We start from the raw sequence: 12,277 nt of genomic DNA on the forward strand, positions 1-12,277 counted from the left end.
CCTCCTCTTCATTACTGCGCTGTCCTACTACTCCTCTTCATTACTGCGCTGTCCTCCTCCTCCTCTTCATTACTATTCTGTCCTACTGCTCCTCTTCATTACTGTGCTGTTCTCCTCCTCCTCTTCATTACTGCGCTGTCCTACTCCTCCTCTTCATTACTGCACTGTCCTACTCCTCCTCTTCATTACTATTCTGTCCTACTGCTCCTCTTCATTACTGCGCTGTCCTACTCCTCCTCTTCATTACTGCGCTGTCCTACTCCTCCTCTTCATTACTGCACTGTCCTACTCCTCCTCTTCATTACTATTCTGTCCTACTGCTCCTCTTCATTACTGCGCTGTCCTACTCCTCCTCTTCATTACTGCACTGTCCTACTCCTTCTCTTCATTACTATTCTGTCCTACTGCTCCTCTTCATTACTGCGCTGTCCTACTGCTCCTTTTCATTACTGCGCTGTCCTACTCCTTCTCTTCATTACTGCGCTGTCCTACTCCTTCTCTTCATTACTATTCTATCCTACTGCTCCTCTTCATTACTGCGCTGTCCTACTGCTCCTCTTCATTACTGCGCTGTCCTACTCATCCTCTTCATTACTATTCTATCCTACTGCTCCTTTTCATTACTGCGCTGTCCTACTCTTCCTCTTCATTACTGTGCTGTCCTACTCATCCTCTTCATTACTATTCTATCCTACTGCTCCTCTTCATTACTGCGCTGTCCTACTGCTCCTCTTCATTACTGCGCTGTCCTACTCCTCCTGTTCATTACTGCGCTGTCCTCCTCCTCTTCACTACTGCGCTGTCCTACTGCTCCTCTTCATTACTGCGCTGTCCTCCTCCTCCTCTTCATTACTGCGCTGTCCTACTGCTCCTCTTCATTACTGTGCTGTCCTACTCCTCCTCTTCATTACTGCGCTGTCCTCCTCCTCCTCTTCATTACTGCGCTGTCCTACTCCTTCTCTTCATTACTGCGCTGTCCTACTCCTCTTCATTTCTGCGCTGTCCTACTGCTCCTCTTCATTACTGCGCTGTCCTCCTCCTCCTCTTCATTACTGCGCTGTCCTCCTCCTCCTCTTCATTACTGTGCCGTCCTACTCCTCCTCTTCATTACTGCACTGTCCTACTGCTCCTCTTCATTACTGCGCTGTCCTACTGCTCCTCTTCATTACTGCGCTGTCCTACTGCTCCTCTTCATTACTGCGCTGTCCTACTCCTCCTCTTCATTACTGCGCTGTCCTACTGCTCCTCTACATTACTGCGCTGTCCTACTGCTCCTCTTCATTACTGCGCTGTCCTACTGCTCCTCTTCATTACTGCGCTGTCCTACTGCTCCTCTTCATTACTGCGCTGTCCTACTGCTCCTCTTCATTACTGCGCTGTCCTACTCCTCCTCTTCATTACTGCGCTGTCCTACTGCTTCTCTTCATTACTGCGCTGTCCTACTCCTCCTGTTCATTACTGTGCTGTCCTACTCCTCCTCTTCATTACTGCATCTCCAGAGAACTTCATGCTCCTTTTGTCCTCTGTGCACAACATAATCCAGAAGTTTATAACCCATGGCGCTGCAGCTAATCTCCCTGGATGTGGACGGCAGAGAGAAACTGAAGGGTTGTAACATGAGAAAGTCCGGATGGTGGCTAAACCCCAATGAAGGTTCAGATAAATCCAAGCTGCAGCTCAGGGGCATCGATGTCAGTGAGAACGATCTCTCCACATATGTTGAATAACATGAAACGTTATGGAGGAGACCCACGAGGACCCCACTGCTGACACCGAGGCTGAAAAAAGCCAAAATGTACAAGAGTAACCAAAATCATCCTGGGAAAGCGTCCAATACACACAAAGGATATAAACCTGTGTATAATAAAACATTTAACTGCGATCATTTTCTGTGAGAAATACTTCATTTTCTGGAACAATATCAAGGGTGCCCACCTTTCGGCCATGACTGGAGAAGTCCATCTTCCGCTCCTCAGTACTGGTGGATCCGGTCTGTTGCTGACATTGTGCTTTGGCTTGTTGTTGGGAGCAGGTGACAGAAGTTGTAGTAGGTCTTTGTTCCTTTTATACTGAAGATTCCTTTCTTGGCCATTTTGCATTCCAGGTGATGCAGCGGCCTACGGAGGGGATGAAGGTTCTGGACCTCCACAGTAACCAGAAGGATCCAGCAATTCGTGTGGCTGAAATCAGCATCTTCTCACTGTCCAGCCAGCCCATCGATCATGAAGAGGTGACAGCAGAGACCAGGACCAAGGTCAAGGGCCTCGGTGAGGACTCCTTCTGTGTAAGAGTTACATACAGCCCCCAGTGTGATGGGCTGTGAAATGTGGGAACTCACCTTAAGGCAGATGTCAGAGTCGTAGGGGGCTGCCTGGTGTCCCGATGTACACACTCCCCCCCCCCCCCACACACCTCTCGCTGCCCGTTGTACACACTTCCCCTGCTTCTCGATGCCTGGTGTACACCCTTCCCCCGCCTCTCGCTGTCTGGTGTACACACTTCTTCACCTCTCGCTGCCTGGTGTACATGTCTCCCCCGCCTCTCGCTGTCCCTTGTACACTTTTCACCTGCCTCTCCGCTGCCCGGTGTACACCCTTCCCCTGCCTCTCGATGCCCGGTGTACACCCTTCCCCCACCTCTCGCTGTCCCGTGTACACACTTCCCCCACCTCTCGCTGCCCGGTGTACACGCTTCCCCCGCCTCTCGCTGGCCAGTGTACACACTTCCCCAGCCTCTCGATGTCCGTTGTGCACTTTTCCCCAGAATCTCGATGTCCGTTGTACACAATTCCACCGTCTCTCTCTGCCCGGTGTACACACTTCCCCGGCCTCTCGCTTTCCGGTGTACACACTTCCCCCGCCTCTCTCTGCCCGGTGTACACACTTCCCCCGCCTCTCGATGTCCGTTGTACACACTTACCTCGCCTCTTGCTGTCCGGGGTACACTTTTCCCCAGCCTCTAGGTGCCCTGGTGTACATGTCTCCTCTGCCTCAGGCTTCCCGGTGTACACACTTCCCCTGCCTCTCGCTGTCCGGGGTACACTTTTCCTTAGCCTCTAGGTGCCCCGGTGTACATGTCTCCCCCACCTCTCGCTGACTTGTGAACACACTTCCCCTGCCTCTCGCTTTATGGTCTACACTTTTCCCCTGCCTCTCGCCGCCCAGTATACACACTTTTCCCCCGCCTCTTGCTGTCCGAAGCACACTTTCTGCTTGGTGTACATACTTAACCCCCCCTTTCCCGCTTTCTTCCCCTTCGTAGGGCAGCACTGATAGTATACTGTTGCCTGGCAGAATTTCCCTCCATTTCGGGTAGTGAGGTACCTCTCCTCTGCAGCTTCACGTACAGGTCTGCTCCTCATGGGCGTGTCTCAGCATTCCTCTCTAGGGCCGCCACATGAGGATCAGCAGGACTCTGATCTCTGAGCTTTGGCTTTTCACCTCAGTATAAGGAGCCTCTGCTGTGTGGGTCGGAGGGTGGGTCAGGTTCCTGGTCTCACTGTCTGTGTATGTAGGCCACAGAGCAGGGCACGTAGTAGCCATATTATGGGCTTTACGGAAGGGGGACACTGCCTGGTCTTGTGGATTATGCCTATGCAGGACCTTCTTCATGTGTCTTGTTCTGTAGATGCTGAACCCTACTGGGAGGAGGAGGATGATGAGGACAGTTATTCTTCAGAGCCGGATGGTAGTGATGAAGGACAAGCCCAGGTGAGTGCTGCTTCCTGTACATCATGTGCTGGGCAGAAAATCCTAGACATCTGTTGTGTTCAGGGGAGTGGGACCTCCCAGGGGGATTTTTTTGGAGGATTTGGTGTGGGGGGCGCACCATACGGACACCGTGTGAACCTGGGGTAGGGGTGTAATCTGACGTGAATAGAAGTTGGTATAAATGTCACATATAGAAGCACGTTCACACTGCTGCTAACCCTATACCTGTCACATACGGCTGGGAATTTTGCCTTTTGTTTTTCCAATTTATTTGGTGCCTGAATCTACTCCAGATAAGTTTACTGTTTCTATGTTTAATTTCTGAATTTGCACTAAAGAGTGTTTCTGCTTATTCCATTTTGTTCTGTGTTTGGTTTCTTGTATGTGAGGATCTGTCTCTCTGCTTTTGGGAGCAGGGCAGTTCCTCCAGCAAGAAAGGGAGCTTGCTTCCTGTTCATATTTGAGTTACTTTCACTTTGAAATATTATTTGTTCTGTGATTTTGTTCCTTTCCATTATATCTGCAGTTCTGTCTGAAGTATCTAGCACAAGAGTACCTGATATAGTGGGGGAGAGTCCATGTGGTCTCAGTATTTTTTATTATCAGGAGATTGGTATTTTTTGCAGAGTTTTTTGCTAGCCGCAATCAGTTATCTTTCCTGTCCTGTTGTATCAAGTGGGGCCTCACCTTTTCTGATCTATATTCTCTATATGTGTATTGTGTTTTCTTACATCACCGTTGTTGCATGTTGGGGTCTTGCTATTTCTTTGGGGACTGCTCCGAGGCAAGTTAGGATTCCTCATTTCTATCTTTAAGGTGTAGCAAGTTTCTCCGGCAGTGATGAGGTGTCTAGGTGTGTTAGGAACATCCCACTGCTCCTTCTAGTGTTGTCTGATAGGGGATTGTGGTCAGCTCAGTTTCCAACTTTTCTTATGGTTTGTTTTTTCCTTATTAATTGGATTTTTCATGATCGTTCATGGTTACCAGATCATAACAATATCACCGGCCCACAAAAAAACAGGTACTCAAAAGAAGGACATTTTTTTTTATTCTGTATATTTTTCCTCTTATTTTTTGGGTACCGTGGAAGATTTTTTTGTTGACATGGATACAGAACAGTTGTCTGATCGGGTTGAGCATCTTGCTTCTGAGGTTCAGGCAATCTCAGCGTATTTTAGACAGACTCCTGTTGTAGAACCTAAAATGCCCATTCCTGAATTGATTTCGTAGGAGAGGTCTAAATTCCTGAACTTTAAAAATAATTGTAAATTATTTTTGCCTCAAGACCTAAGTCCTCAGGGAGCCCCGTGCAGCAGGTTAGGGTTGTCATCTCCTTGTTGTGGTGACCCTCAGGACTGGGCTTTTTCCTTGGCTCCTGGTGATCCGATTCTTGCTGATGTGGATTCCTTTTTTCAGGCTCTGGGATTATGACGAAGCTAATGTTGTGGATCAAGCTGAGAAGGCCTTGCTGGCTTTCATCCAGGGTCAGGATTCCGCTGACATTTTTTGGCAGAGATTCAGAAAGTGGGCGGTCCTTACCAAATGGAATATAGTTACATAGTTACATAGTTACTAAGGTTGAAAAAAGACCTCGGTCCATCTAGTTCAACCTTCCTCCACCAGTTCTACACCTGGTCACTAAGTCATTTATAACCAACAATGTTTTGGGTACTGAGGAAATCATCCAGCCCTTTTTTAAAAGCTGTTATAGTGTCTGCCATTACTACCACTTGTGGTCGCATTCCACAGTCTGACCGCTCTAACTGTAAAGAACCCTTTCCTATTTAGGTGTCGGAATAGCTTTTCTTCCACTCGTAGTGTATGCCCCCTGGTCCTTAGTAGCACACATGTATTTATACATATAAATGAGATCTCCTCTGAGACGTCTTTTTTCTAAGCTAAACATATCTAACTTTTTCAACCTCTCATCATACGGGCGGCCTCCATTCCTTGTAATAGTCTAGTTGCCCGCCTTTGAACTGACTGTAACTTCTGATCGTCCTTTTTAAAATGTGAAGCCCAAAACTGAATCCCATATTCCAGATGTGGCCTTACAAGTGATTTATAGAGGGGTAACAATACGTTGGGATCCCGGGATCTAATCTCTCTTTTTATACACCCTATAATCTTCTTTGCTTTAGCAGCTGCTGCCTGACATTGAGTGCTGCTGCTCAGCTTATTTGTAATGAGAATACCCAAGTCCTTCTCCTGTTCTGTAGTCCCGAGGTTACTTCCATTTAATGTATATGCAGTTATAGGATTACTCCGTCCTAGGTGCATTACTTTACATTTATCAACATTAAATCTCATTTGCCAAGTATCTGCCCATTCTGACATCTTATCCAGATGTTTTTGTAATATTGTACTATCAAGTTCAGTTTTTAATATCCTACATAGTTTGGTGTCATCAGCAAAGACTGACACTTTACTATCAATCCCATCCACAAGGTCATTAATAAAGAGATTAAAAAGAATTGGTCCTAGCACAGATCCCTGCGGCACCCCACTGCTCCCAGTACAGATCCCTGCGGCCCCCACTGCTCCCAGTACAGATCCCTGCGCTCCCCACTGCTCCCAGTACAGATCCCTGCGGCCCCACTGCTCCCAGTACAGATCCCTGCGGTCCCCACTGCTCCCAGTACAGATCCCTGCGGTCCCCACTGCTCCCAGTACAGATCCCTGCGGCCCCCACTGCTCCCAGTACAGATCCCTGCGGCCCCCACTGCTCCCAGTACAGATCCCTGCGGCCCCCACTGCTCCCAGTACAGATCCCTGCGGCCCCCACTGCTCCCAGTACAGATCCCTGCGGCCCCCACTGCTCCCAGTACAGATCCCTGCGGCCCCCACTGCTCCCAGTACAGATCCCTGCGGTCTCCACTGCTCCCAGTACAGATCCCTGCGGTCCCCACTGCTCCCAGTACAGATCCCTGCGGCCCCCACTGCTCCTAGCACAGATCCCTGCGGCACCCCACTGCTGACTATAGCCCATTTAGAGAATGTACCCTTTATGACTACTCTTTGTTTCCTATCTTTTAGCCAATTCCTTACCCAGTTGCATATTGTGTCCCCTAGTCCTTGCTTCTGGAGCTTTAGTATAAGGCTATTGTGTGGTACAGGATCAAATGCCTTTGCAAAGTCCAAATAAATCCCCTCAGCTGCATTACCAATATCCATGTTTGCACTTATCCCCTCATAGAACCCCAACAGGTTGGTTAGACACGACTTATCTGTCATGAATCCATGCTGTCTGTCAGTTATTATATTATTTTCTGCAACATATTTTTGCATGTCATCCCTTAAAATGCCCTCAAAAACTTTGCATGCTACTGATGTCAGGCTTACTGGACGGTAGTTGCCTGGATCTACCCTCTTACCTTTCTTAAATATCGGTACCACATCAGCAATCCTCCAATCCTGAGGCACCAACCCTGTTACAAGTGAGTCTAAAAAGATAAGATACAGCGGTCTGTCTATTACGGAGCTCAATTCCCTCAATATTCGTGGATGAATGCCATCTGGCCCTGGGGATTTGTCAATGTTTAATTTACTCAGACGTAGGCGTACTTCTTCTCGTGTTAAATTAATTATATCGGGTGGTGGACTTTGATTTTTCACTTGTTGAATAATGCCTGGTACAGTCAGTTCCTTGGTGAACACAAATGAGAAATGCCTATTTAATATCTCAGTCTTTTGTTTGTCCTCTATAACTAACTTGTTATTATATTTTAAGGGGCCAATACTATCCTTTGTTTTCCTTTTGGCATTAATGTATTTATAAAAGATTTTGGGATTTATTTTAATGTCAGTGGCGATTTTTGTTTCAGTTGCTAGTTTTGCTTGTTTGATTTCTTTTTTGCATTTCCTATTGATATCTTTATACTTCTGAAATGCTATTTCTGTATTCTCAGCCTTTAAGATTTTAAATGCCCTTTGTTTTTGCTTTATTATACTTTGTACAGTCTTATTTATCCATAGTGGTTTCTTTTTATTCCTGGACATTTTATTACCAGAGGGTATGTTTTTTACAGGACTCTAGTAGTATATCCTTAAACTTACCCCATTTATGTTCGGTATCCCCAGTTACCATGACTTTATCCCAATCTACACATTTAAGCTCTTCCCTTAATTTGTTGAAATCAGCTTTCCTAAAATTCTAGCTTTTAGCATTTCCCCTTTGAAATGTTCTATTGAATATTATTTTGAAGCTTCTCATATTATGATCACTGGTGCCCAAGTGCTCCCAGACCTGTAGATCTGAAATTGTATCCGGTCTATTTGACAGGACCAAATCTAGCAAATTATCTCCCCTCGTCGGTGGGGATGATGATGCTCTTGCGGCATTTTTTTAAGGGTCTTTCGGATGCAGTGAAGGATGTTATAGTGGGATTCCTATCCTTTTCCTATGACTATCCTATCCCAATGCCTCTATGACTTTAGCCATTCAGATTGATAGATGTTTATGCGAATGCAAAACGATATAGTGCCTTGCGAAAGTATGCGGCCCCCTTGAATTTTTCAGCCTTTTTCCACATTTCAGGCTTCAAACATAAAGATAGAAATGTTAATGTTCTGGTGAAGAATCAACAACAAGTGACACAATTGTGAAGAGGAAGGAAATTTATTGCTTATTTTAAACTTTTGTAAAAAAAGAATAAACTGAAAATTGGTGCGTGCAATATTATTCATCCCCTTTACTGTCAGTGCAGGAAACTCCCTCCAGAAGTTCATTGAGGATCTCTGAATGGTCCAATGTTGTCCTAAATGACTGATGATGATGAATATAAGCCCCTGTGTGTGATCAAGTCTCCGTATAATGCCCCTGCTCTGTGATAGTCTCAGGGTTCTGTGTAAAGCGCAGAGAGCATCATGAAGACCAAGGAACACAACAGGCAGGTCCGTGATACTGTTGTGGAGAAGTTTAAAGCCGTATTTGGTTACAAAAAGATTTCCACAACTTTAAACATCCCAAGAAGCCCTGTGCAAGCGATCATATTGAAATGGAAGGAGCATCATACCACTGCAAATCTACCAAGACCCGGCCGTCCATCCAAAATGTCATCTCACACAAGGAGAAGACTGATCAGAGATGCAGCCAAGAGGCCCATGATCCCTCTGGATGACCTGCAGAGACCTACAGCTGAGGGGGGAGAGTCTGTCCATAGCACAACAATCAGCCGTACACTGCAAAAATCTGGCCTTTATGGAAGAGTGGCAAGAAGAAAGCCATTTCTCAAAGATATCCATAAAAATGTCATTTAAAGTTTGCCACAAGCCACCTGGAGACCCCAAACATGTGGAAGAAGGTGCTCTGCTCAGAGGAAACCAAAATCAAACTATTTGGGCACAATACCAAACGATATATTTGGCGTAAAAGCAACACGGCTCATCACCCTGAACACACTGTCCCCACTGTCAAACATGGTGGTGGCAGCATTATGGTTTGGGCCTGCTTTTCTTCAGCAGGATCAGGGAAGATTGTTAAAATTGATGGGAAGATGGATGGAGCCAAATACAGGACCATTCTAGAAGAAAACCTGTTGGAGTCTGCAAAAGACCTGAGACTGGGACGGAGATTTGTCTTCCAACAAGACACTGATCCCAAACATAAAGCAAAATCTACAATGGAATGGTTCACAAATAACCGTGTCCAGGTGTTAGAATGGCCAAGTCACAGCCCAGACCTGAACCCAATCGAGAATCTTTGGAAAGAGCTCAAAACTGAAAAACTGCTTTTCACAAACGCCTCCATCCAACCTCACTCAGCTCCAGCTGTTTACAAAGAATGGGCGAGAATTTCAGCCTCTCCATGTGCAAAACTGATAGACACATACCCCAAGAGACTGTGCTGTAATCGCAGCAAAAGGTGGCGCTACAAAGGATTCACTTACAGGGGATGAATAATATTGCACACCACAATTTACAGTTATTTATTTTTTATAAAAGTTTAAAATAAGCAAAAAATGTCCTTCATCTTCACAATTGTGTCACTTGTTGTTGATTCTTCACCAGAACATTAACATTTTTAATAATAATAATAATAATCTTTATTTCTATAGCGCCAACATATTCCGCAGCGCTTTACAATTCAGGAGGAACATATACATATCATATACATAAACATATACAGACAAGTAACAATTATAGAGGATACAATATTTAAAAGGAAAAATGGCAACCCTGCTCGTGAGAGCTTACAATCTACAATGAGATGGGGGGAGGGGCAAGGTACAAGTGTTTATTTAAAATGACAATCCAGCCAGCTCATGGGGGATAGATGATGGCTTCCTGGACCAGTTGGCCAGAGCCTTGAGATGCATTTGGGTGCCATGGAGTTTGACGTGGGGTTTGACGTGGGGTTATGTTCTGAGAAGTTGTAGAGGGATTAGGTGAAATTAGTTTGGCTAGGGAGTGTGATAGGCCACCCTAAAAAGATGCGTTTTTAGGGAGCGTCTGAAGCTGAGTAAGTTGTGATTTGTCCTAACTTCTTGGGGTAGAGCGTTCCAGAGGTTTGGTGCAGCTCGGAAGAAGTCTTGGATTCGGGAGTGGGAGGTTCGAATTAGTGTGGATGTTAGTCGAAGGTCATTTGCAGAGCGTAGAGAACGGGTGGGATGATAGACAGAGAGGAGGGTGGAGATGTAGGGGGGTGCTGCACTGTGGAGAGCTTTGTGGGTGAGAACAAGCAGTGTGAATTGGATCCTATGATATATGGGCAGCCAGTGCAATGACTGGCACAGAGCAGAGGCATCCGAGTAGCGGTTGGCCAGATAGGTGACCCTGGCTGCTGCATTAAGGATGGACTGTAGAGGAGAGAGTCTAGTTAGGGGGAGACCAATTAATAGAGAGTTACAGTAGTCAAGGCGAGAGTGGATCAGGGCCACGGTGAGGGTTTTTGTCGTTTCCATTGTCAGAAAGGGGCGGATTCTAGAGATGTTCTTGAGGTGCAAGCGGCAGGTGCGGGCAAGAGATTGTATGTGGGGGGTGAAGGAGAGATCAGTGTCAAGTATAACCCCCAGGCAGCGGCCTGCGGCCTAGGACTTATCGTTGTGCCACACGCAGAGAGGGAGATGTCAGGGTTAGGAAGGTTGGGAGATGGAGGGAGAAGCAGAAGTTCAGTTTTGGAAAGGTTACGTTTCAGATAGAGAGCAGACATGACATTGCAAACTGCAGTCAGGCAGTCACTTGTGTTCTGTAGTACAGCGGGGGTGAGCTCAGGGGAGGAGGTGTATAGCTGTGTGTCATCAGCATAAAGATGGGACTGAAAGCAAAATCTGCTGATGGTCTGACCAATTGGGGCAGTGTAGAGGGAGAAAAGAAGAGGGCCAAGGACTGAACCTTGAGGGACCCCAACAGTGAGAGGAAGAGGAGAAGATGTGGAGCCAGCAAATGATACACTGAACGAGCGGCCAGAAAGATAGGAAGAGAACCAGGAGAGCAGCCCGAGAGATAGGAAGAGAACCAGGAGAGCACAGTGTCCTTTAGGCCAATAGAATGGAGCAAAGAGAGAAGGAGATGGTGGTCAACAGTGTCGAAGGCGGCAGAAAGGTCAAGAAGAATAAGCAGAGAGTGGTCACCGTTACGTTTTGCTATCAATAGGTCATTGGTCACTTTGACAAGGGCAGTTTCTGTTGAGTATAAAGGGCGGAAGCCAGACTGTAAAGGATCTAGAAGAGAGTGAGAGAAGAGGTAGCGGGTGAGACGAGGGCAGACCAGGCGCTCCAAGAGTTTGGAGATGAAGGGGAGATTGGAGACTGGTCTGTAGTTGCTTGTGCAGGACGGATCAAGGGAAGGTTTTTTTAATAATGGAGTAATGATAGAGTGTTTGAGGGAGGAAGGGAAGATTCCAGAAGAGAGAGACAGATTGAAGAGTTTAGTTAGGTGAGTGGCGACAACCGGAGAGAGGGACTGGAGTAGAGGTGAGGGGAAGGGATCAGTAGGGCAAGTGGTAGGACGAGAGGAGGAGAGGAGCCTGGAGACTTCCTCCTCTGTGACTGGGTCAAATGTGGAAAGTGAGCTGGATGGGATGTGGCGAGGGATGGGATTCACAAAGCTTGGTGGCTGGGAGCTGATCTCTTGGCGGATGTTTTCTATTTTCTATTATCTTTCTGTTTGAAGCCTGAAATGTGGGAAAAGGGTGAACAATTCAAAGGGGCTGAATACTTTTGCAAGGCACTGTATGTGCTGATGTCATGCTTGCGGAACAGTCTTCGGAGCCTATGCAGTGTGATAGGGTCCTCTCTAATACTGAACAGCAGATTTTAGACGGAGAAACAAGTTGTGTTTCTATTCTGAAGACGCGTCTCACACTATCTCTGTCTGCCCTAAATGAGAAAAGAGATTTGCTCGTTTATTTACTGTAGGGACTGGGCAACCTAAATTTATTTTGTCAGTCTCTTTAATTTACTCGTTATCCTTGTTTTCTGCTACGGCTTTTCTTGATTCAGGGGCCGCCCTGAACTTGATGGATTTTGGGTTTGCTAAGGGTTGTGGTTTTCCTATGGTACCTCTGCATGCTCATATTTCTTTAAGGGGCATTGATTCTACTCCTTTAGCTGAGAATAAACCCCAGT

At 46.4% G+C, this 12,277-nt stretch overlaps 1 protein-coding gene across 1 annotated transcript in view; it reads left to right on the forward strand.

Annotated features, from left to right (window-relative positions):
• The window catches only part of LOC142295829 (phosphofurin acidic cluster sorting protein 1-like), a 330,571-nt gene that overhangs the window by 199,282 nt on the left and 119,012 nt on the right, over positions 1-12,277 (forward strand). Inside the window, exons 6-7 of the mRNA XM_075338917.1 lie at positions 2,105-2,267; positions 3,628-3,710. Coding sequence (XP_075195032.1) covers positions 2,105-2,267; positions 3,628-3,710 — 246 coding nt within the window. The remainder of the gene's footprint in view (positions 1-2,104; positions 2,268-3,627; positions 3,711-12,277) is intronic.

The sequence above is a fragment of the Anomaloglossus baeobatrachus genome, chromosome 3 (assembly GCF_048569485.1).
Source record: "Anomaloglossus baeobatrachus isolate aAnoBae1 chromosome 3, aAnoBae1.hap1, whole genome shotgun sequence".
NCBI classification, from domain to species: domain Eukaryota; kingdom Metazoa; phylum Chordata; class Amphibia; order Anura; family Aromobatidae; genus Anomaloglossus; species Anomaloglossus baeobatrachus.